Source organism: Mus musculus, chromosome 15 (assembly GCF_000001635.26).
Source record: "Mus musculus strain C57BL/6J chromosome 15, GRCm38.p6 C57BL/6J".
NCBI classification, from domain to species: domain Eukaryota; kingdom Metazoa; phylum Chordata; class Mammalia; order Rodentia; family Muridae; genus Mus; species Mus musculus.
In genome coordinates this window covers 76,477,349-76,501,429 of record NC_000081.6, presented here as the reverse complement: position 1 = coordinate 76,501,429, position 24,081 = coordinate 76,477,349, and the positions used below count along the sequence as shown (strand labels likewise).

Here is a 24,081-nt window from a genome sequence, read left to right as displayed (position 1 = left end):
GTGAACAGTACAGTCAGCTGCTCAGAACACAAGGTATGCACCACAGCCTGCCCTAGGCCACCTGTGAGGCCATTCACACCTGCTTTTCCCCAGTCTAAGACGGTAGGAACAAATTCAGAACCAGTCCAGTACCTGATAGATATGGGGGCCTTGCTCTGCCAATATGTCCAGCATGACCATTGCAGAACACTCTTGCTGATAACATGGGGCAGATTGTCCTTTCTGGTCCCCTAAAGAAAAAGCTGTGAGCAAGGACTAGTTCTGTGACAAGGGGAGCCTTGCAAGTATCTTCCAAGGAGATGTAGTGAGGTCTGAGCTCTGCCTACATTCCACCGTCGGGGTCCCGCAGGGCAGGGGGAAACATACAGGTGGTCACAGTAGAGCCTGTTTATCATCTGACCATCTCTGTGTGCATATATTATATACATATATATATATATATGTATGTATGTATGTATGTATGTATATATATATTTATTTGTGAAGGGTTAAAGGGGACTCTCATGTAAAAATCCAAAATACAATTTTATGAACAACCTGCAGGGTCAGTCCAAGTGTGGCTGTGAAGCTGTGACCAGAGAGTAGACCTGGGGCTGGGGTAAAGGCAGCAGGTATGCAGCCCTCAGGATCTTCCTCCTGATCCAAGGTACTGCCCAGGACCAAGTTCCATCTGTGCTCCACTGGGGTTGTGGTGACTTGACCTAGGGTCCCCTGGACTACCCAACTGTTTTGTCTCCCTAGGACCAGCCATGTCCTAGGGATAGGTTGGGGGCCAGGCACAAGCCAGCCTGACAACTCCTGAGAGCTCTAGGAGACAGTGGGGTCCTTGGCTTTATGGGGTTCAGTGCCTGTCAGAAGAGAGATGGTGGGATCATCCGTGTAGTCATCCCCCTCAGAGAAGTAGGAGCTCTCCCCCAGCTCAAAGAGCACAGGCAGCTCACTGCTCCCTGTGTCCACAGCATCAGGATCCAGCAGGAACAGAGGCTGAGCCGTGTAGTGCACCAGCTGCTTTCCTGTGGGGAATGGGGTTTGGATGGTGGGGTGGGCAATCTGGAAGTGAGGGCTGGGGGTAGCAAAGAAGCTTAGCTCTCACCTGAGTCGGGGTTACTGTTCTCTGCCTCAATAGGCCTGGGAGGCTCTTGTGGAGACAGAAGCTCCTGAATCTGTGGGACAGGGAACACAGTGAGGGTTGTTGATGGCCCCCTCTGCCCCCCACCCTGCCCGCCTACGCACGCTGGCCAGGCTGCTGTCCAGGTCAGGCAGGCTCATGTCGGGCATGGTCACCGAGGGGCTGAACAGCTGCAGGAGGAGGGAGGGAAGTCAGGGCTGGCTTGTGGGCAGGATGGAGCAGGGTGGGTAGGGATGACCAGACTCACGTCCAGCAGGGCACTGGTGTCCACACTGAAGCCGTGGCTTGTCAGCATGGTCTGCAGGTTGTCCAGGTTGGAGTCCATGGCATCCAGGTGATCACTTAGCTCGTTCCTGGCCCAGGGCAAGTGGGCAGGTGAACTAGTGCCCCAGGCTCCCACCCAGCCACACTCCTGCTGGAGAAGGGCTCCCCTTTGGTTGCAGTCCCCCAAGCAAGGTCCTTCTGCATAGCCAGTATGGGCTGGGGGGACTGTGTGTATCTCTGGGAAGATGCCGAAAGGACAAGTAGTAAGCTTGCCCTCCATGGCTGCTGAGGGTGGGATACAGCATGGCCCAGGGGCAGGACATCCTAGGAGGCTTTAGTAGTTACTAAGGCTGGGCCAAGAGGGAGGTGGAGAAAAAAGACAAGGGACATTGGTCTGCAAATGGATAGGCGGCCAGATTTTTCAGGTTTGACAGTCTTGCAAGTGCACCAGGAAGAGAGTAAGGAGAGGAAGCAGGACTGTACTTGGCATGGGGAGACCAGAAGGCCGTAGGCCATGGACACACCTGAGCCTGGGCAAGGCAGTTAAAATGGCTCTGTAGGTGCCATAGGGCCTACCCTACTCTGACAAGAAGCTCATTGTAGCAGCCTGTACTGGTAGCTGGGGCAGGCAGGACACTTGTCCCTATTACAGCCATTGGCTTGTGCAAAGGGTAGTCAGTGGAGATGCAGAGCCTGTGAGACCATCCCCTGGTGCTCTTCGCCAGACAGGGCAAGTACTATGCCCAGGTTGGGAACTGGTCCATGGCTGTGGGAGGGGGCCTGGCGGAGTCCTCCTCCCTCCCAAGTGGGGCAGCGCTAACCCTGGCTGGACTCGGCCATGCAGAAAGGAAGAGGGGCAGGGGAAGAGGCGGGCGACCCCAGACATCTGTGGAGCGCGAGCCAAACTGCAAGATACAAAGACAAGAGCCCCCCCATTGCAGGCGGGGGACGGGGGGGATCTGTGCCCACCGTCCTCACTCACTCAGCTTTTGGGATGTGCCTGAGGGGTGGTGGTCAAGGCTGGGCCTTGGCTCATTTCCTGTGTCAGGACTAGGGAGAATGACAGATCCAAAGATCTTGGGGCTTGCCATAAGAGAGGGTGATGGCAGAAGTAAGGGTGGCCCAGGAGGCAGGGGCATATCCCATTTCTAGTGATGTGGTTGGTCTCCCTCCCCAACTTCAACCTCACTCAGGTCTTGGGGAGCAACAGATTCAACCCATCACCCCCAGCAAACTGCAGGGATTATGCCTCACTAAGACACAGATACCCTGTGTACAGCCTGAGGAAATCCCATGCTGTTGGGGTTCAGAGGCTATAGGGAGGCAGGGTGGACACTGCACTCACTTGTCTAGGCAGGCTACGCTGAGGCACTTCTCAGGGGTGGAGGGGGTCGGGAGTGCGGGGGCTTGGGCTCCGGTTGTGTCCATAGGGGCTGTGTTTGAGGCAGCAGGGGTAGGCTCGCTCTCTCGAAGGATGGAGTCAATGAAGGCAGTTGGGGACAAAGGGGTATCCATGGAGGATGGGCGCCCAGGGCTCGCCTCCAGTACCCGAGGGCTGTGAGGTGGGCTGGGGGGCTCTTGCTTGACACGGACCAGAGTGCTGCTGGACAGAGGCCTGAACATATTAGACAATGACAGACATGTTAGAAGGAGCCTAAGTTAGTTCCACCCATTTTCAGCTCTGCCCAAGGTCATAAAGGCTGACCCACTAAGGTGATAGGAGGGATAAAGGTCCTGCAGCCCCACCTCTCATCTATGCTCCTGCCTGGGGAGGCCAAAGGGCTGGTGGGAGCCAGCTCAGTGATATCGGAGATTATGGGTCCAGAGCTGGTGACAGCATCAGAGGAGTAAAGGCTAGAGCTGCTGTAGGCTGGAGATGGAGCCTGCAATTAGAGACAAAGGCCACATGCAAGGCATACCTGTGGTAGCCTGGGCCACCCAGCACCCACTGCACACTTACTGGCAGTCCCATGGAGCTTGGTGCTTACTGAGTATGGGCCAGGACCATGGACATGCTCCAGGGAGTACTGTCGACCATACTTGGGCACAGAGTGTGCTGAGTTGCTGTCACTCAACATCAGAGGGCTGCAGGGAAGAGACAGGTCAACTGCCTACACAGACCTTGGTGGTGCCCAGGATATACAGCAAGCAGAGGACACCAAAGCGCAGGGTCAGAGTGGACAGTGTAGACATTCCCAGAGCCTCACATCTTTCTCTTCACCCCCAGGATCCGGTTCGACTGCACCAGTGAGATCAGGAACTGAATGAGCTGTGGGGCAGAAAGGATACTGTCACCCTGGCCCAGTCATGGAGGGGACCCACCTACCACCAGCCCTGCCCACCTTGTTGACAACTTTTTGCTGCTGGGCATGCTTCTGCCGAAGGCTGGCCACCTCCCGCCACAGGGCCTCGTTCTCGCTGCAACACATTGCTGGGTCAATTGGGCCACATTAGAAGAGCCAGAGAATCAGGCTGTTGATGGACAGGGCTGGACCAGATGAGGGCTCACTGCACAACTGATTCCCTAACTCCACTCTACTTACAGGGCAGGATTCAAACGTCAGCCAGGGCTGAGGGAGGGCATGGATAGAATCTGATGGTACCTTAGGATCCTAGCTGCAATGGGGCACTTGTTACATACTGGCTAGGCACACAGGACAGGTCTCTGGGAAAGATCCTAAACTACAGATTACCCTCAGTTTTGGGGTAGAAGGCAGCTGTGAACTGTGCTGAGTGAGTGATAAAGGGCGAGTTGAGTCATTGTGACTAGAGAACAGTAGAGAGGTCTGGCCCAAGGACTGTTGTGGTCAGCTCCTGTCAGGCCTGGTTTTTAGGGAGGCACCTGGAAATGGGCTTTGTGTGCTCAAATCCTGAAAATGTGAATTCCAGCAGGGGAGTGAGAAGTGGGTGCAGTAGGAGACCTCCAACCCCACTCTGTGTCTGGAGATGTACAAGACAGGGTTTCCATAGAAACAATGAAGGCAGGCTGGGAGGGGGAAGGAGGCTTGAATGGCTCTGCAGGATCGGGTAGGAGACCCAAAGCAACCTGGCCACCCTCCTGAGCCTTGGGACCTACTGCTTCATGGCCAGGAGCTTGGAGTCCATACACTCCTGTTTCCCCTTCATCAGCTGCACATCTGTCAACAGCCGGGTGACACTGTCCTGGCGTATTTTTATGTCCTCACTCTTCAGGGTGGACACCTAAGGGGTGGGGCATACAAGAGTCGAAAGTGGCTCTGGAGTGTGGTAGGCTCCTGTGCTTCACCTAGGCATCCAGGGAATGAGGAGGGCCTGGGAAACACTGGGAAGGGGGAGGGGGTCAGAGACAGAGAGCACAGGCTATGCTTTTAGGCTAGTCCTGCAGCACCACCTAGATACTGCTCCCAGCCCATAGCCTGCAGGAATATTTAGGGCAGGGAGGGGCTGTACTCAGGGCTGGTGACTCACGCTGGTCACTTTCCTCTTGATGTTCTCAAGGAGCTGTTCCTGTCCACGCAAGAAACAAGGATGCTGGAACTCGGTGTCATCTCTCTCAGGCTTGACCAGGCCACCCTGCTCAATGTGGACTACTTTTCGGAAGCCATCTGTGTATATGGGGGTGGGGGAAGTTCTGTTTGAGGGCCAGGGACCAGACCTTCAACAGCCTAGCCATGGCCTAGGGCAGGCAAGGGGCCTCCTAGAAAACTGTACGAGAGTCTGACTGGTGTCCATTTACCATACATAGCAAGTTATTCTTGGTTGGAAAAGACTTTGTCCCCGAACAGCTTCCCTTTTTGTAAATGGAAGTGTGGCCATTAGGTTAGGGCCTCATATCCTACACTCTTCCCTGGAGAATTCAGGCTCAAACTCATGAGGACCCTTCTTCAGCCAACCCAGGCCTCCATCTCTTAGAAATAGGCTGGGGTCTATTTCTCCACACCCAGTGAAGCAAGCATAGCATCCTGAAAGAGGTACTTACACATGTTGAGCTGCCGCACGAAGCTAGCCATGTTGTTGTGCTTGAAGTACTTGGGCAGCACCTCCTTGGCAAACTGGCCCTGGTCAAACACGTGGAAGCTGTTCCCACTCTGTCAGGAGACACATGGGCAGGTCATATATAGCAGACACCATCATAGTTTCACTGTGGCCTGATGTCTCTCTCTCCATGTGTGGTGGATTTGCACACTCTCCCTCCATAGTAGTAGCAGGAGGTGAGTGTAGCTGTAGGACTCTATGGCTGGTATCCGGGCCATGGAACCTAGGTCTGAGCAGTGAGGCCCATGTAACCAGAGACAGGATCTTAACTTCCTGACAGTTTTTAGTTGCTAGGTTTAGACTCATAAATCACCCACAGCATTCTGGTCATCTCTAGGGACTGACTAGAATTTAGTTTTAATCAGCAATTTTTCTTTTTTTTTATTTCTTTTATTTAGCAACTTTTTTTTAATTAGGTATTTTCTTCATTTACATTTCAAATGCTATCCTAAAAGTCCCCCATACCCTCCCCCACCCCCCTACCACTCACTCCCACTTCTTGGCCCTGGTGTTCCCCTGTACTGAGGCATATAAAGTTTGCACGACCAATGGGCTTCTCTTTCCACTGATGGCCGACTAGGCCATCTTCTGATTCATATGCAGCTAGAGACACGAGGGGGGGGGGTACTGGTTAGTTCATAACGTTGTTCCACCTATAGGATTGCAGATCCCTTCAGCTCCTTGGGTACTTTCTCTAGCTCCTCCACTGGGGGCCCTGTGTTCCATCCAATAGCTGACTGTGAGCATCCACTTCTGTGTTTGCCAGGCCCCGGCATAGCCTCACAAGAGACAGCTATATCAAGGTCCTTTCAGCAAAATCTTGCTGGCGTGTGCAATGGTGTCAGCATTTGGAGGCTGATTATGGGATGGATCCCTGGGTGTGTCAGTCTGTAGATGGTCCATCCTTTCGTCTCAGCTCCAGCAATTTTTTCTTTAAGAATAGCTGGAGACATAGTTCCAAGTGCTTACTATTCTTATAGAGAACCTGGGTTTGTTTCCCAGCACTCATATGTCAACCCACAACTGCTAGTAATTCCAAGTTTTACGTGACCTGATGTCCTTTTTTGTCCTTCATGGCCTCTGGCATACATGTGGCACTCACATATATGCTCAAGGACACACACACACACAGCTCCAAATTGTGGCAGTCAAAACAGGAATGAAGTTGTTGATGCTCTGGAAGACAGTCCTGATCAGAAATACCACCTTATTCTTTTTCAAACTCAGATGAAAACTGTTAAATACTGGGGCCGTGCTTCTGTGCTGGTGCTTTCCTGAGCACAGTCAGAACCACTAGGAGGGGCTGAAGGGCCATGGCAACTCAGAGGCCTTTGATACTGGAGTGGGGAGGTCCTACAGTGGGTAGGGACAGTATTCTCGTGGGTGTGCAAGACCAATCAGCTGAGGAACCAGTCTCTTTGCTGGGGTGGGAGAACTATAATACAGACAGAATCAACCAAAAGGATCCTAAGGTATTGGATTAGCACCATGGCTTTTTTCAACACGCAGAGCAGTGAAACAGGCTTAAACAGAAACAGTGGAGCAAGTGGACACAGGAGGAAGAGGATCCTAAGTAGCAGGGAAAGTGCAGGTAGGAAGTGTGGTATCAGTGAGAGAAAGAGGCTCTGCTCTTTACACTAATTGTTTAGTCCCCATTCTTCCCCCTCAGTTGTGAGACCAGTGGAAACAATAGCAGTAAGAACATGGGTGAGAGCTCGATCAAGGTCTTGGTGCTAGGTGGATTTCTGAGTTCAAGGCCAGCCTGGTCTACAAAGTGAGTTTCAGGACAGTCAGGGCTACACAGAGAAACCAAAAAAAAAAAAGGTCTTGGTGCTTGAGGACTCTCAAAGTAAGGCTGCCTGTGCTAGACCTGAGGCTGTCCCAGTACAGAGACATAAAGAAGCACATAGAGGAAGACTGCTCTCAGCTGCATAATATATAGCAAAGGCAGCTAGGAACCTTGAAAGGCTGTGAATGAGGGATCATTATGGACTCTGAAATATTCTTGGGAATTCAAAGGCTATGTACACATTAGAGCTGTGAGCATGCTCAGGAAGACCTATGAAGGCCATAAGCTTGCTCTCCCTCTGGCATGAAGGAGAAGCAGGATAGAAAGTTGGGTTGTCACTTGCAGGCTAAATGTTAAAGATAGGAGTCAGCATATACAGAGAGGCCCCAGGAAAGACTGGCTCCAGTTTTTAAAGGAAATTTCCGCTCGACTTTATTAAGTCAGAAGGACAAAGTGCAATGGCCACCAAGAACACAATTAGGACATAATTAGTCTAGGGAAGTCACAAGAACCAACAATGACACAATGACAAAAGTGAGAGATGAGGGGACAATGCGCTTTCCCACTGAGTCAAAAACAACAAGGCATTTAAGCAAAGCTTCGGCTGGGACTGGTGTGATGGCTCAGCAGGCAACCACTGCCAAGCCCGACAGCCTGGGTTCAATCCCTGGTACCCACACAGGAGAAGGAGGGACCCGACTTCACAAGTTGTCCTCTAACTTCTATACACATGTATGTGCACACTTAAACTGATATGGATATGACTTTGCTGCCTGCAAGGGCCTTCCCTGGTCTTGAGTTTACAGTTGGATTATGAATTAACCATTATGAATCCCATTTATTTTAGATAAATTTAATTAAAAAGAAAAGCTACAGCTTATAATAGGAAAGAAAAGAGCAACCAATAAACTCCGTATGTTGGACTCATGAGAATACAGATTCTAACTTTTAGTATGGCCAAAGATCTGAAGAACTGTACTTGAAGGACGAGGTATAAGGATGATGTCCTACTAATGGAGAGTCTCAGTAAAGCAATAAGAAGCGAAAAGGAAACACCAAGTTGATATTCTGGATTTGTAAAGCACAAATCAGGTAAAAAATTCACCTGGGGACTCAAGAGGGTAAAAACAGAAGAGCCGACTGAGGTTATAGACTGAAGATAGCCATTGGGAGTAGGCTTTCAAGTTTAAAAAGCCTATTCCAGACCCAGACACTCAGTCTGTCTGTCTGTTTCTGCACCAGGACACAGCTTTCAATTACTCTAGTACCATGCATGCCACCATGCTCCCTGCCTTGATGATGACAGACTAACTCTCTAAAACTGTAAGCAAGCCCCCAATGAAATGTTTTTTCCTCTCTTTTTAAAGATTTATTTATTCATTTTATGCATATGAGCACATCACCATTGCTCTCTTCAGACACACCAGAAGAAGGCACCAGACCCCCCATTACAGATGGTTGTGAGGCACCATGTGGTTGCTGGGAATTGAACTCAGGACCTCTGGAAGAGCAGTCAGTGCTCTTAACCACTGAGCCATCTCTCCAGCCTGAAATGTTCTTTCTTTCAAGAGATGCTGTGGTCCTGGAGTCTCTCCACAGCAACAGAACAGTGACTAAGTGAATACAATGAACAGAGCTGAGAAAGACCTGTAAGGCATCATCAATCCTTCAATGCTTAATGGGTGTCTCAGAAGATGAGACTGGACACATGACGATAGTTAGGAAAACTGATCAATAACACACCAAATTTGATGAAAAACATCCAAGAAACGAAATCAACTTCAAACAGGAAAAAACTAACAGGGATTCATACACAGTCACTCCATAATCGACCTGCCAAACTCCGGACCAGGGAGGAAGGGACTCGCCAGCAGCCAACTCACCGCCACATCAGCACAGATGGTGGATGACCACTGATGAGCTGCAGGATGAAGACCGTCTAATCAGGAATCAGGAATTCATAGCCCTGAAGATGTAAGGAAGGCCTCACTGGACTGGGACTGTGGAGCTCTGGGACAGTGCTTCCTCTCCAGTAACACATACAAAGCTTGTTTACATCAGTTAATGTCCCTGAAATTGTTCCACATGCATCAAGCAAGCAAGAGCGACCAATGAAACCACTAGAACCCATTGGATCAGTGAGTGTCGTTCACAAACTACAGTCTACTGTCCCTGGCACTAACACCCGTATCACATGCTGCACCCTGGAAGGTGTGGATAAATTGTAGGGATCCCTCTCCTTAGTTTTGTCAAGGTTTAAGGAAAGTCTGGAAGGATGTTTTTTCTCTATCTGTAGGTTAAAAACATCACATTACTGCTTGAACAGGTCATCCACCCCACTGTGTAAGAGACCCTAGTACCAGGGGCAGAGAAGACCAGGTCCAACCACCCTCACCTTAGTCGGGAGGAAGGACAGAGCATGCACAGTGTTCAGCTGAGAAGTACAGCAGCTACAATCCATGAGGAAGGTGGTCTAGCTCACTTGAGGTCCAACAGTATTGGGAAGCTCAAGCCTAGTGCGCGCCAACACTATATATGAGCTGAGCTCCAGGCCAGCCTGCCTAGATGGGAAAAGTAAGCTGAAAAGAGCCCTTTGGGATTAGAATGTAAGACTAACTCAAATCTGCTTTTGCTCAATGAACTCACTGAAATACCCCAAGAAAAGCAGCCTGACCACCTCACTAATGCTTACAAATTTAACCAGATCTGACTGCCCAATAACCCAGAGTATTACATAAAATAGCAGCAAGTTCAGGCAGTAATTGCTGGTGCTTCAATGCCGAATGCAACAACTTCGAGGCCGTGAATGTCATCAAGGAGAAGCAGTCTTTCTGAAGCAGCCTGGCCAAGTCACAAGCAGTAAGCAAGCAAGATGATTTAGCCACCATTGAGTTCCATAATACACTAGTGACAGAAAATGCAAGACCAACAGAAACTGAGATGTGACTCACATATGGTGGACAAGGAGGAACAGCAGCGACTGCTCAGGAAGGACAAGACAATAAACTTAACAAAGATACAATGTTGCTGTAAACAAAGATGCTCAGTAGTTAGAGCAGCTGCTACTCTGCAGAGGACAAGGTTCCCTCCTCTATAGAGCACCTAAAGAGCACCTATAGAGCAGTCTCTCTCTCCAGTTCCAGGGGATCTGGCACCCTCTTCTGGCCTCCATGGGCACCAGGCATGAATGCAGTGCACTTTCATATAGGCAGGTAAAACAGACACGTAAAACAATAAATATGCTCAGAGAAACAAGGAAATAATGTTTGAAGCAGCAAAAGAAGAAGCATTAAGCAGAGCATTACTAACGGTAACTGTCCCAAGGGAGAGTCTGCCGCAAACCCACCGTGGAATGCTCACCAGTGAGCACAACAGTACATTCGAGTGCAAGGATAAAAAAATAAGGAAACTTTTTCTAAAAAAAAAAAAAAAAAGATTTATTTATTTATTTATTATATGTGAGTACACTGTAGCTATCTTCAGACACCAGAAGAGGGCATTGGACTCCCATTACAAATGGTTGTGAACCATCATGTAGTTATCTCTGGAAGAGCAGTCAGTGCTCTTAACTGCTGAGCCATCTCTCCAGACTACTATTTTTTTTTTAATAGATGAAAGAAAATAGGGAAACAGGAGATAAAGATATGACTGGAAATTACTTTTGAAAAAAATTCCCTACCTCTGGTTTCTACCAACAGGCAACTTAAGGTACTAAAGGAACTGTCTCAGCACTTCACACGGACAGGCGTGGTTTTGCCATTAGCAACTATCCAAATCATCACAAAGTATCCACATAGCATTTATGTCACAGTAGTTACTATAAACCATCCAGGAATAGTGTAAACTACATGGGGAGATGTGTGTAGCTTCCATGAAAACACTACTCTAGAATACCAATGGAGGCTGTATTTAGTATTTAATTCACTTGAGCAACTATAAAAGGAGTTATTTTTGTTTTGTTTTGTTGGCCAGGGGGTGGGGAGCAGAAGGGTTTAAGACAGGGTTTCTCTGTGTAGCCCTGGCTGTCCTGGAACTCTCTGTAGACCAGGCTAGACCTGACCTCATAGAGACCCACCTATGCTGGGATTAAAGGTGTATACCACAACCCAGCTAGAAGGATGTATTTCAAGTTTTCAAGTCAGTCCAGACTGCTCTATCCAGCAACCCTATGTGGCACAGAGGAAGAAGAAACAAAACTGTGCAAAGGAGCTCACAGTCAGTGACAGCTACAGAACACACTTCAAGGAGTCCCTCAAGGGAAAGGAGGCCATCCGTGAGGCCAAAGGAAGGAATACCCCACAGCAGACTAGAAGAGCAGTTAAGACAGAAAGGAAAAAACCCAAATACCACAAAACCAACAAAATGTCAGGCATTAGTATACACCTCAAATAAGTAACTTAATGATACATTTTAGAGCCCCAGAAAAAAAAAAAGCCAAACCTCAAATGTTTATTTAATCTTAGTTTAGAAATTAGTGAAATGGAGAAAAAAATCTGAAAGGCCAAACAAAACCAAAAAAGTTGAATATATAGAATGAAAAAAAAAAAAAAAAAAGAGGGGGTCTTTGAAAGGATAAGGAGGACAAACCCACTGCTAGGCATGGTGGCACATACTTTTAATCCCAGTACTTGGGTGGGAGGCAGAGGCAGGTGGATGTCTGTCAGTTCAAGGCCAGCCTAGTCTATATTGTGAATTTCAAGGATGCCAGGGTTATGTAGAAAGACTCTGTCTAAGCAAAATAAAACAAAGCAAATAAAAAGCTTGACAAGGGCTAGAGAGGTTGCTTAGACGTTAAGAGCACTGACTGCTCCTCCAAAGGTCCCGAGTTCAATTCCTAGCAACCACAAGGTGGCTCACAACCATCTGTAATGGGATCTGATGCCCTCTTTTGGTGTGTCTGAAGACAGCTACAGTGTACTCATATAAATAAAATAAACTTGACAAACCTCTGACCAACTAGCTAAAATGAAAAGATGGATCATCATTCTGAGACACATATCACCCACCTGAATTAAATCAAGATAAGTAATCTAGATCTATAACAAAAAGTGAAATTCAAGCAGTAATTAAAAAACTTCCAAAAGACATAGAATATCCAGTATGGTGGGTTTATTGGTACATTTTACCAGATTTACAAAGAACTGACACCAAAGCTTTTCAGACTATTCTAGAAGACATCAAAGGAAGGAGCACCACCCAAGTACACTTTCCTCTTATGATGCAGATCTGTCTGAGTGCGTGCACATGAGTGAAGGTGCTCACGGAGGCCAGAGAGACTGGATCCCTCTGGAGCTGGAGTTATAGGCAGTTATGAGCTGTGTGATGCGGGTGCTGGGAACAGAACTTGGACCCCCTGTAAGAGGAGTACACACTCTTTGCCACTGAGCTGTTTCTCCAGCCCTAACCAAACTCTTGTTAGTAAAGTATTACCCTCATACCCAAAGCAGATAAAAGCACAGATAAAGCCAAGTGTCTATTTAATTTCAGAACCTGAGCAGCAGAGGCAGCCAATCTCTGTGAGTTCCAGACAGGGCTAACTGACAAATCCTGCTTTGAAACAAACAAACAAACAAACAAACAAACAAACAAACAATCTACCTTCAGCAAAAAAGCTGGATACAAGATTACCTAAAAAACCAACCAACCAACCAACCAACCAACCAAACAAAAACCTGTAGCCCTCTTATATACAAATGACAAACAGACTAAGAAAGAAGTCAGGAAAACAACACCCTTCTCAAGAGTCACAAAAATTACAAAATATCGTGGGATAACCCTAACCAACGAAATGAAAGACTTGTATAACAAAAAAATCAAGTCTTTAAAGAAAGAAATTGGAGGAAATATCATGGAAAGATCTTCTCATGGATCAGTAGAATTAACACAGTAAAAATGGCCATCCTACTGAAAGCAATTTACACATTTAATACAATCCCCATCAAAATTCCAACACACTTCTTCACAGGCCTTGAAAGGACAATTCTCAATTTCATATAGAAAAACAAACAAACAAACAAAAAAACCCCAGGATAGCTGAAACAATCCTGAACAATAAAAGAGTCATCCATCCCTGACCTCAAGCTGTACCACAGAATAGTAATAAACACTGCATACTATTGATATAGGAACAGACATGTTGATCAATGGAATCGAATCAAAGACTCTGAAATAAACCCACACATCTATGGACTGTTGATTTTTGACAAAAGAAGGTAAAACCATACAATGGAAAAAAAATCATCTCCAACAAATGGTGCTGGTCTACCTGGATGCCTACATGCAGAATACTGCAAATAGATCCTTATCTATCACCCTGCACAAAACGCAGGTCCAAGTAGATCAAGAACCTCAACATAAAACCAGACACAGTAAATCTAATAGAGAAGAAAGTGGGGAAGAGCCTTGAACTCACTGGTACAGGAGACAACTTCCTGAACAGAACACTAGTGGCTCGGGCTCTCAGATCAACAATTGATACATGGGACCTCATGAAACTGAAAAGCTTCTGTAAGGCAAAGGACAAAACGGCAGCCTGCAGACTGGGAAAGGATCTTCACCAACCCTACATCTAGCCCTACAAAGAGCTAATATCCAAAATTTATAAAGAACTCAAGAAGGTAGACACCAACAACACAAATAACCCTATTAAAAAAATGGGTTACAGAGCTAAACAGAATTCTCAACAAAGGAATCTCAAATAACCGAGAAGCACTTAAAGAAATGTTCAAAGTCCTCAGTTCATCAGGGAAATGCAAATCAAAACAATTCCATCTTCTACTGGTCAGAATGGCTAAGATCAAAAACTCAAATGATAGCACATGCTGTTAAGGATGGGGAGTAAAGGGAACACGCCTCCATTGCTGATGGGAGTACAAACTTGTATAACCACTTTGGAAATCAACTTAGTGTTTTCTCAGAAAACTGGGAATAGTTCTTCTTCAAGACCCAGTTATACCACTCCTGGGCACATACCCAAAAGATGCTCCACCATCCTACAAGGACACTTGCTACTATGCTCATAGCAGCTTTATTTGTAATAGCCAGAATCTGCAAACAACCTAGATGTCTCTCAACTGAAGAATGGATAAAGAATGTGTGGTGTATTTATATAATGGAGTATTATGCAGCTGTTAGAAAAAAAATGACACCATCAAATTTGCAGGCAATAGATAAAACTAGAAAAAAAAGATCACCCTGAACAAAGCAATCCAGACCCAGAAAGATTCACTTATAAGTAGATATTAGCTGTTAAGGATAATCACAATAGAATCCAGAGACCCAGAGAGACTAAGTAATTAGGAGGGCTCAAGGGGCACAGCTGAGTCTCCATGGGAAGTGGAAATAGATTTGTGGGTGGAGTGGAGGAGTGTGTGCATGAGAAGAGGAGTCAGGTTGGGGAAGGAGGATCAGAAGAAGAGACGACTGGACTAGGGGATGTTTAGGGGGTGTTGTGGAAACAGAGCAGTGAAAACTTATGATGGTGACCCTAACAAGGACTCCTAGCAATGGGGGATATGGAGCCTGACCTAGCCATGTCCTGTAACCAGAGGTGGTGGTTTGAATATGCTTGGTATATTCAGGGAGTGGCATTATTAGAAGGTGTGACCTTGTCAGAGGAAGTGTGTCACTGAGGGGATAGGCTTTGAGACCCTACCTCCTAGCTGCCTGGAAGCCAGTCTTCTAGATAGCTTCAGGACAAGAGGTAGAAGTTTCAGCTCCTCCAGCGCCATGCCTGCCTGGATGCTGCCATGCTTCCTGCCATGATGATAATGAACTGAACCTCTGAACCTGTAAGCCAGCCCTAATTAAGTGTTGTCCTTCATAAGAGTTGCCTTGGTCATGGTGTTTCATCACAGCACTGAAACCCTAAAACACCAGGTAAGGCTGCCAGTGGTGGTACGGTGACACCTGTTCTGCCTGCAAAGCATGTGGGAGTAGCCAACCAATGACTGATCAAACTTGAGGCCCAAACCATGAAAGGAAGCCCATGCCCGACATTGCCAGGATGGCCATGACTTACCAAAAAAAAAAAAAAAAAAGGCAATGAACTGATTGCTAATGATATCCTGCTCAATCATCATCAGAGGCTTTCTCCAGCAGTTGATAGATGCAGATGCAGAGACCCACACATCCAAACATGGAACTTGAGGAAGTCCTTGGAAGAGGAGGAGGAAGGACTCTAGGAGTCACAGAGGTCAAGGACACCAGGAGGACACAGCCCACAGAATCAACTAAGAAGGACCCAAAGGGGCTCACACAGACTGAGAGGCAGTCACAGAGCCTTCGTGGGTCTGCACTAGGTCTCCTGCAAACACGCTGTGGCTTCTAATAGTGGGAGTGGGAGTGTCTGTCTCTTGCCTTCCTAGGACCCTTTTCCTCCTGCTGGGCTGCCTCACTGCACCTCGATGTGGGGGTTTGTGCCTAGTCTTACTGGGACCATGTTATGCTGTGTTCAGATCCTATTACTGGGATGCTTGCTCTTTTCTGAAAGGAAATGAAGGAATAGTAGATCTCGGAGAGAAGGGGGGAGTGGAGGCAGGGGAGGCTCAGACTGAAATTATTGTGTAAGAATAGGTAAAAAGAAAAAAAAATTAGAGCCAGGCAGTGTGGTGCATGCCTTTAGTCCCAGCACTTCAAGGCCAGCCTGGTCTACAGAGCGTGTCCCAGGACATCCAGGGTTGATGCACAGAGATACCCTGGGCCTAAGGGAGACATCTGGACCACTCTACTCCACACCAAGGCTCAGGGAACTGATGAAAGAGCTGAAAGAATGTACAAACGGGCAGATGGGACATGACTTGGCCGTGGCATTGATGAACGCATGGCAGCTGTTGCTGCCTGTAATCAGGAGACTGCTAACATTCCAGCACAGACAGGCAAGGGGCACAGGAAGCACTGCCAAGGCTGAGGAGCCACTACTGCTTGGTAGTGGCTGCTGGGGGTGGAGGAGAGGGCAGAGCCATTGTTCTTAAGGGGTGTACAATGGTGAGTTACCTATAATCCAATAATGCCTCACACCTGTGCATGTACAAACAAGACTAATTGAATTCAGGGGTTATAACGGAAAAATAAATGAAAGAAAAGAAAAGATCTGTGCAATGGTACAATAGTGGGAAGAAGGGTTGCAGAAGGGGTGGGGGAGAGGAATAAGGGGTCTAAAAAATGGGGGGCTCTCTTGTTCCTCTCTTGCCTCTCTCTCTAGCCTCTTGCTCCCTTGCTCCCCCTCTCTCCTCCTTCCCTTCCCCCTCTCTCCACGTGGTCATGGCTGGCCTCTACTTTGCTATTCCTTCTCTCTGCCTTTCTCTGCCTCTGCTACCCTCTACTGCCCCTCCCCATGCCCTGAATAAACGCTATTCTATTTAAAAAAAAAAAAAAAAAAAAAAAAAGGGAGAGAGATACATTCAAGCCCTAACCTCCATACCTCAGAATGCAGCTATTTGTGAACAGGCTTGCTGCAGATGTGATATCATATTAGAAATCAGTGGATCCTTAATTTGAATGGACTAATGTTCTTACAAGAAGACAGCCAAATAAAAATAAAGTTAGTCACTCAGGGGGAATGCCAAGCAATGACAGACAGACTGGAACCATGCAGCTAAACCAGGGATTAACCATGGAATAGCAGCAACCACAGTGGGAATGGCAAGGAAGAGTGTCCTCCTGCAGACTCTGGAGGACTCAGGGCCTTGTGAACGGCTCTTGACTAGAACAGCAGTGCACTCTGGGTGGCTTTCACCATCTACGCTCAGGACTCAGAACACAGCTATTTCCACCTCAGGATGGAGCCCTTGCCTGCTCACAAGGGCTGCCCAAGACTTGCTGTGTTTTCTGATCCTACTAAAAATATTTCACCAAGAGAAAAAAAGTGCATGTGTACACGCCTGAAGAGGCCAGGCGAGGGTCTCAGATCCCTGGGTATGGGAACTGGGTCCTCTGTAAGATCAGGAAGCACTTACGTGCTGAGCCTTCTCTTCAGTCCTGCCACAGTTCAATAATAATTCATTGTTCATATGGAGATGTAGAATTCACTTCTGTGTACTGACCTTGGATCTTGTGAGCTCACAACCTGTTGTGTAGGTTCTTTAGGATTTTCTACATAAATTATCCTGCTATCTTTGAACAGCCAGTCTTACTTCTTCCTAATTTGTATTTTATTAAGGTTTAATGTGGACTTGCCTCAGTTTTTATCTACTTTCTAATGCCAGAGAGCTGCTCAATGTTTTGTTTTGTTTTTTACTCCTAAATAGCTATTATGATTTTCTAGGGCTAGCTGGTGAAGTTGTGATGAAGCCAATATTTATCTCTGTAACTCAGTGGCTTACGGGTCCTCTTTTGCTGACCATGAGCAGTTTTAGAAAGGGGTGTTATAACTTGTTGTATACAGTGGAAATCTGTCAGTGGGATGAAGGGAGCCGTGACCAGGCAGAAGTGGTTGTCTAACCTGGCTAGTAACCTGACATACAGCTGTCAGTAAACAGAGACTTATTTCCAGTCTGTCATCTTACTTTCTACAGACCAACAACTTGAAATACATATAAAATTCTGTCTGAATAGATTTTATACAGAGCCAACCTGAAACTATACATATTTTCTCAAAGGTTCCATGATTCCAGAAGCTTAACAGCCATGGTGTTCCATGAAGTGTGTCACCTGCTCTTTGAGTGACTGACAGTCACAGTCCTTGCCATTTTACTTTCTCTCTATCTCCACAGATGAGGCTGATGATGTATTTGCCCCTCTCTTGAGCTTAGCTGCCTGGCCATTTCCTGGGTCCTAGAAGCGAGGGCTTTAGGAGCAGCAAGCTAGAGAACTGAAACAAGTGTCAGGGTCGGCACATTCCTTTTCATCTCAGCCACCTGCAACTCCAACCTCCGCTGCCACCACACACGGCCCAGTCAACTCTGTTTACCATGCAGTGTGCAAGGTTGGAATCAAGAGCCTGGCAGGACTTGTAGGCACCAAGTTCAGGGGCTGAGTACCTCTGCTCTAACAGTCTGTGAGGCTAGCCTCCTTCTCCTGTTACAACTTGAAGAAATTCAGCTGCCAGAGGCAGGCCCGAGCCTCGTCACTGTGATCCAAAGAGAGCTGTTTCTTCCCTCTAGAGTGGTACATCCATACCCCGAAACTCTGGCTTTCCCTGTCTACATACCTACTCTTTCCTAAGTGATCTAACCCTAGGCTGGATATGCTTTCAGTGAAGAACTATGTTCTAGCATGTCTACAGTCCTCTGTTCTTCCAAGGAGACCTGCAGTGACCTCTGGCTCCTGGATCTCTCTGAATCCCTACCTCCTCCTCCTACCTGGCAGGAAGAAGCATACAGGTCAGATCACAGAGTCCATCAGCGCACAGATCTCTGCGGGTTCCTTTCTCTGTGGAGAGGTAAGGAGGGACCCTCAGGTACAGATCCCAAATGACATTCTGACTATGAGCCTGCTGGTCACAGCAAAAGTGTCTGGGGGATCATACTGAGAAAGCAAGAGACCAGGGAAGACTGAGGGAACAGGCCTGAAATCCTAGCTACTTCTCGAGAGACTGAGACAGGAAGATCACAAATTCAATGTCAGTTGGGTCAATTAGTAAGACCCTGCTTTAAAAAGGTAAAAGGAGGGCTGGTGAGATGGCTCTATGCACAAAGGCACTTGCCACCAAGCCTGAAGAGCTCAGTTTGATCTCTGAAACCCACATGGCAGTGGGAGAGAACTGATTTCCTAAAGATGTCATTTGACATCTACCTGTACACTGCCACAGGGGACACACACACACACACACACACACACACCCCATAATAAATGCTGAAGAGATAGTTAGCTCAGTAAGGAAAGTACTCACGTAACTCCAGCACCCATTCAGCAGTCAAGGGCACTTGTTTTTGCAGAAGACCTAAGTTCAGGCCCAGATATTCTTGGTGGCCAACAACTGTCTGTATTCCAGCTCCATAGAGCCTGATAACCTCTTCTGGCCTCCATAGTTACTGTGTGCTAGCAAAATATCCATACACATAAAATAATATGGGGGGGGGCAGGGTCCTTTTTGTGTAGCCCTGGCTATCCTGGAACTCATTATGTAGACCAGGCTGTTCTCAAACTCACAGAGATCTACCTGCCTCCTGAATACTGGGACTAAAGGCATGAACCACCATGTCCAGCAAGAAATCTTGAAATGAAAGACAGGGGCCAGAAATGGCACACATCTTTAATCCCAGCAGCTGGGAGGCAGAGGTAGGAGGAGCTCTTTCAGTCTGAGGTCAGCTTGGTCTACCTGAGTTCCAGGACAGGGCTACACAGATGGACCCTGTTTCAAAAACAAAACCAAAATCAAATCAGAAAAAGAATTAGCACACACACAAATGCCGGCACAGTGGTGAGCACACACAGTCCCAGCACTGAAGAGGCAGACGCAAGCGGAGCGCTGGAGCCCTGGCTAGCCAGTCTATTACATCAGTGAGCTCTCTTGGCCAGTGAAAAACCCTGCCTCAGAAAACATGGTAGAGGGGCTGGAGAGCAGACTACCTTACTGGGGGCTTTTCCAGAGGACCTGGGTTTGATTGCTAGCACCCACATGGCAGCTCACAATCACCTGTAACCCAAGTACCAGGGGCTATGACACCTTCTTCTGGCCTCTACAGAGACCAGATTTATACGTGGTATATAGAAGTACACTTAAGCAAAACACATATTTACATAAAACAAATATATATATATATATATGTGTGTGTGTGTGTGTGTGTGTGTATATATATATATATATATATATATATATATATACATAAACACATATACACACACACACACACACACACACACACACACACAAACCCAAGGTGGAGAGTGACTATTGATGATACTTGACATGCACACTAGACAGACAGACAGACAGACAGACAGACAGACAGAGTACCTGACAGAGACAGGTAGTGAGCAATAGCTGGCTGAGTCTGAGTTTGGATTTTCAGCTCTAAGCCAAGCTTCTTCACCTTAGTTTTCATCTGTAGTACAAGCGGCTGGACGAAGGCTGTTGTGCAACACTGCCTGACTGTTACTGCTGGAAGTACCGGAGCCTCCGGAACCTGCAGCACACATCACAACTCACCTCTGGTATACATGACCTCTGACATTCTGAGTCGGCTGCCAGGTATGGAAGGGAGGGGCCGCTGGGCCTGTTAGTTCCTCTTGAGCATCTGAGAATGAGCTCACCTGGCTGTCAGAGCCCGGATAACGGGAGTGGCCCTGCTTGTCCTAGGAGTTCTGGATATCAGCCATGGCTGAGCCTCTGCTTTAACACGCTTCATGTGATCCCATGAAGAACACTGAGGCGGATGGGTGCCCTGCTCCTGTATCACTGCACAGACTGCTTGGTCTCCAACAGCCTACCCCGGGACCCAGCTCTTCCACTGTGGCTGTCCAAGCGAGCACTGGTATTCAAGAACCCTTGCTAAGTGGTTCCAGTTTCTTCAATGACAGGGTCCCCCCAGAGGCTCAACCCAGCCATTGCTGTTCTCAGAGAAGAGAACCGCATCACTGGGCTGGATTAGGGTGAGACCAGAGAGGCACCTAGCAACAAAATTCACGAAGATCCTGCACTGGAAAGGCTACCAAAGAGCAGGGGATATCTTAAAAATGAGACTTCATTCCTTTTTTTCTTTTCTTTTTTTACCTCCCTGACTATTTAAGGCTTCAGTCTCTCCCAGCCCCAGCACTTGTTTGGCACAAATCATGTGGCCGTCTTCCTGGTTCTCAAGCCCCTCAGGTAGCTCCTGGGGCTAGCAGACCAAAGCCAGGACAAAGGGCAAGTGGGGCCTGGTCTCCATCTCTTTGCACCTAGTAGAACGACACTGCTTGGGTTGGGTAGTAGGTTAAACACGCTCAGGAGATGGAGAGATGGTTAAGTAGGAAGCATTCGAGTCTGAATTTGGATTCCCTAGTACCCATGCAAAGCTGGGTGTGGCTGTGCGTGTCTGCAGGCCCAGCACCGTGTGGAGTCGAAAGGATTGTTGGGGTTTGCTGACCAGCCAGTCAAGCTGACTAAAGGCAAGTTCCAAGTTCAGTGACACGCACACACACACACCACACAAAACCACACCACACACAAAAACATTCACCTTCTAAAAACTAGAAGAAAATTAAAACACACACACACACACACAAACTACCACCATCTGTACTCTTTTGAGTTAGACAAACTTATTTCTCATGTTTCTTTTTAATATTTCTAAAACGGGTGGGGCAAAATGATCTTACAAAATTTGGATAAAGCTAGATACAGGTTCTAAGCTTTGGCTTTTTTATTTGGGCTTCATTCCCCATTTCAAAATGCACCGAGGTGGCTCTCCAACAATGCTAGCAAGTGTCTGACCGAGGGGACACAGGAAGCACAGAGAGAAAGCCAGGATTGAGAAATGACCCTATGGATTCACTGTTTAGCCCGACCTACTTGTTGTCCCGACCTACTTGTTGCATCTCTGGGCACGGAATCTGGAGGCACCTTTGGTACAGGGTAAAAAGAGAAGCCTACTGAGAGAGGACCATCCACACCCACGTTCACGCGCCTGCAGGGATCTTACTGGGATCCTAAATCTGGTCAAGGGTGTGCTGTCCCGTGGGACCTGACTGAGGAACCCTCTGGATGGCCTGAGGTTCTTGTGGAGCACCTGTAACTGAAGGCGGGCCGGGGACGGGGAGTGGAACCATGGAACTGGAGAAAGGTAGAGATCTGTTCTGTCTCCTGTAGCAGGAATGAGGAGCCGAACCGAGCAAAGCTCAAAGACTTTTGGGGCTAGACAGGCTCCCTGGCCCCTCAAGGAGGAGGATATGCCTGAGAAGGGTAAGACAATTTTTATCTGCAAGTTTGAGTAAGAATGTGGACCTCAAACTTCCTGATCAGTGGGCCCGCAGGGAATGCTGTTAAGAGGCTACCAAGACAATGTACATGCCCCACAGGCCACGGGTCAGGAGCATGAATTCCTACCTGTGAACAGACAGCCAGATCCAAGAAGCTCTGCTGTCCCTGGATGGCCTAGACAAGGGTTTTCTTTTTTCTACTTCTACGTCAGAGCTTGTTTTTTGTACTCAGGGTCATGCCAGCTCCCACTGACCACCGTCTCTTATACCAGCTCCACTGCTTACAGCGTGTCTTATAGCAGTCCACTGCTGCTCAGTACAGACTACTTGCCCATGACTCCCAGCACGCTAACAAGGCTCACAGATGAGTTGCAGCTGTGTGGATGGAAGGAGGTGACAGGGCAGATCAGCTCCATCCTCACACTGAGAGGCCCTCATCAGAACACCCTGTCCTGGAAGAACCTACACTGACACCTCGCCCACATTTGTACCAATCTATAAGCAGAAACAGCAGACAGGATGGATCTTCCTAATAGGATTAAGCTCAGACTATTCCAGAGGCTACCTGGTAGTCCTACTGGACCTAGGTAAGAAAGCTCCCCTTCAGTCAAAGAAAACAGAGGGGGGTAAATTGGGGAAAGATAGAAAGGTAAGATCATACTCTCTGCCCAGGTGTATGAAATCCAGGACAGGCTGTGAACTGAATATGGCATTCAGGAAAACAACGCGGCCCACGGATAGCCCATGGGATAATCACAAAGACCGTCTCGTGAAAAGTGAAGTTCCGTGCTTTCTAGTCTTCTCTTTATTCCCAAAACACCCTTTAGGCAGAGCAGAGTTTAAACAAACAGGCAACTGAGAGCCAGAAGCCTTGGCCTCCATCTGCCACCCAGGCCTTTTCTCCATTCTTGCCAGCTTAAGAAACTTGTGCGAGGGGGCAGTGCTCCGCAGAGACCGAGAGACCCGCCAGATTTGGCTTGCAGAAGGTCAAGGTGGTGGCACCTAGCCGCCTCCATCCCTCCAAAGGTTCCCATTGAATCAGGGTGGCCTGTCTTCAGGCCACCACCATCGGCTAGCTCTGCGCGCTCTGGCCCTCAGAATCCACATGTGAACAGCAGATTCTACTTTCCAACTTAACACAAACACGGAACGACCTCTGCAAGCCAGCCAGAGATGCAGGGCCAGCAGGGTGTGCGGTGTACACAGTCCGCTGCCAGGCAACAGAACAGGGTTCGACACGGCCCTTGGAGGGCCGGGCAAAACTGCTCTGGCGTCTGGAGACTATCGGGGCTGAGCTTAGGCTCCACATCCTCCTATTCTCGCTCTTCTCTCATGCATTCCTTAGGCCTTCCACTTATTCTGAATGATTGCCTAAAAAGCAGAAACGCAGACGGACTCTGGGAACTATTTCTCTGTGAGCAAAGACCCTGTACTGGAAGCCCCGTCCTTATTGTCCGGGTGAAATGTAGGATGATTTGGGGTCTCGGCCTACTCTCCGTGAGTGGCTCTGGGGGCGGGGCGCACTTCCTCCCCAGACAGCGGCGTCCTCCCTCTAGGATGCCAGGATGGCTGAACCCGGGCGAGCCCGACTAACTCGCAGGCCGCTTTCTCCGAAGCAGGTCCCCTCCCGCCACAGGACCCTCCCTCGAAGGCCGCTCCGGCCCATGCCAGCTCCTACCGGGCTCCAGCAGATGAGCGCGTCTGTGTCCGGGTCGCTCACGAGGGTCCACAGCTTGGTTAGGAAGGCCGGGACGTTGCTGGGCCCCGCTGCACCGGGGCCCACGGCCAGATCCATCTCGGACGAAAGCAGGCAGAGGCTGGGGTGGCCTTTTAGAAGAGTGGCTGAAGGCTGAGCTAGTGTCGTCGCTGCCCCTGCCGTCCGGGCCGCTCCGCCGCCCGCTGCGCACACACAGCAAGGCCTCGCATGGCCGCAGCCATCTTGCGACCGGCGCGCTCTCGCTAGGGCCAGACCTGTAGCCTCTGTGCGCAGGCGCCGTGATCTCCCCTGCCTACTTTGCCGGCCCAGCCCTTGCGCCGCACCCTACGC

General features: G+C 48.3%; 1 protein-coding gene across 11 annotated transcripts; it reads right to left on the bottom strand.

Annotated features, from left to right (window-relative positions):
* Positions 1–274: 274 nt before the first annotated feature.
* Positions 275–24,068, bottom strand: Hsf1 (heat shock factor 1). 11 transcript variants are annotated; one of them, NM_001331152.1, is made up of 14 exons: positions 23,713–24,068; positions 5,352–5,460; positions 4,841–4,977; positions 4,470–4,594; positions 3,736–3,811; positions 3,601–3,662; positions 3,382–3,478; positions 3,140–3,276; positions 2,739–3,008; positions 2,215–2,298; positions 1,377–1,482; positions 1,234–1,299; positions 1,094–1,163; positions 275–1,013 (listed from the first exon to the last, which is right to left on the bottom strand). In NM_001331152.1, exons 1-14 carry the CDS (start codon positions 23,827–23,829, stop codon positions 808–810), a joined length of 1,662 nt encoding a protein of 553 aa, NP_001318081.1. In that variant the 5' UTR covers positions 23,830–24,068; the 3' UTR covers positions 275–807. The 11 variants fall into 11 exon arrangements, 9 of the variants coding, with proteins under 9 accessions (NP_001318081.1, NP_001318082.1, NP_001318143.1 ...); NM_001331153.1 differs by lacking the exon at positions 1,234–1,299; NM_001331214.1 differs by lacking the exon at positions 1,234–1,299 and having other exon boundaries at positions 275–1,005.
* Between the last annotated feature and the right edge of the window lie 13 nt (positions 24,069–24,081).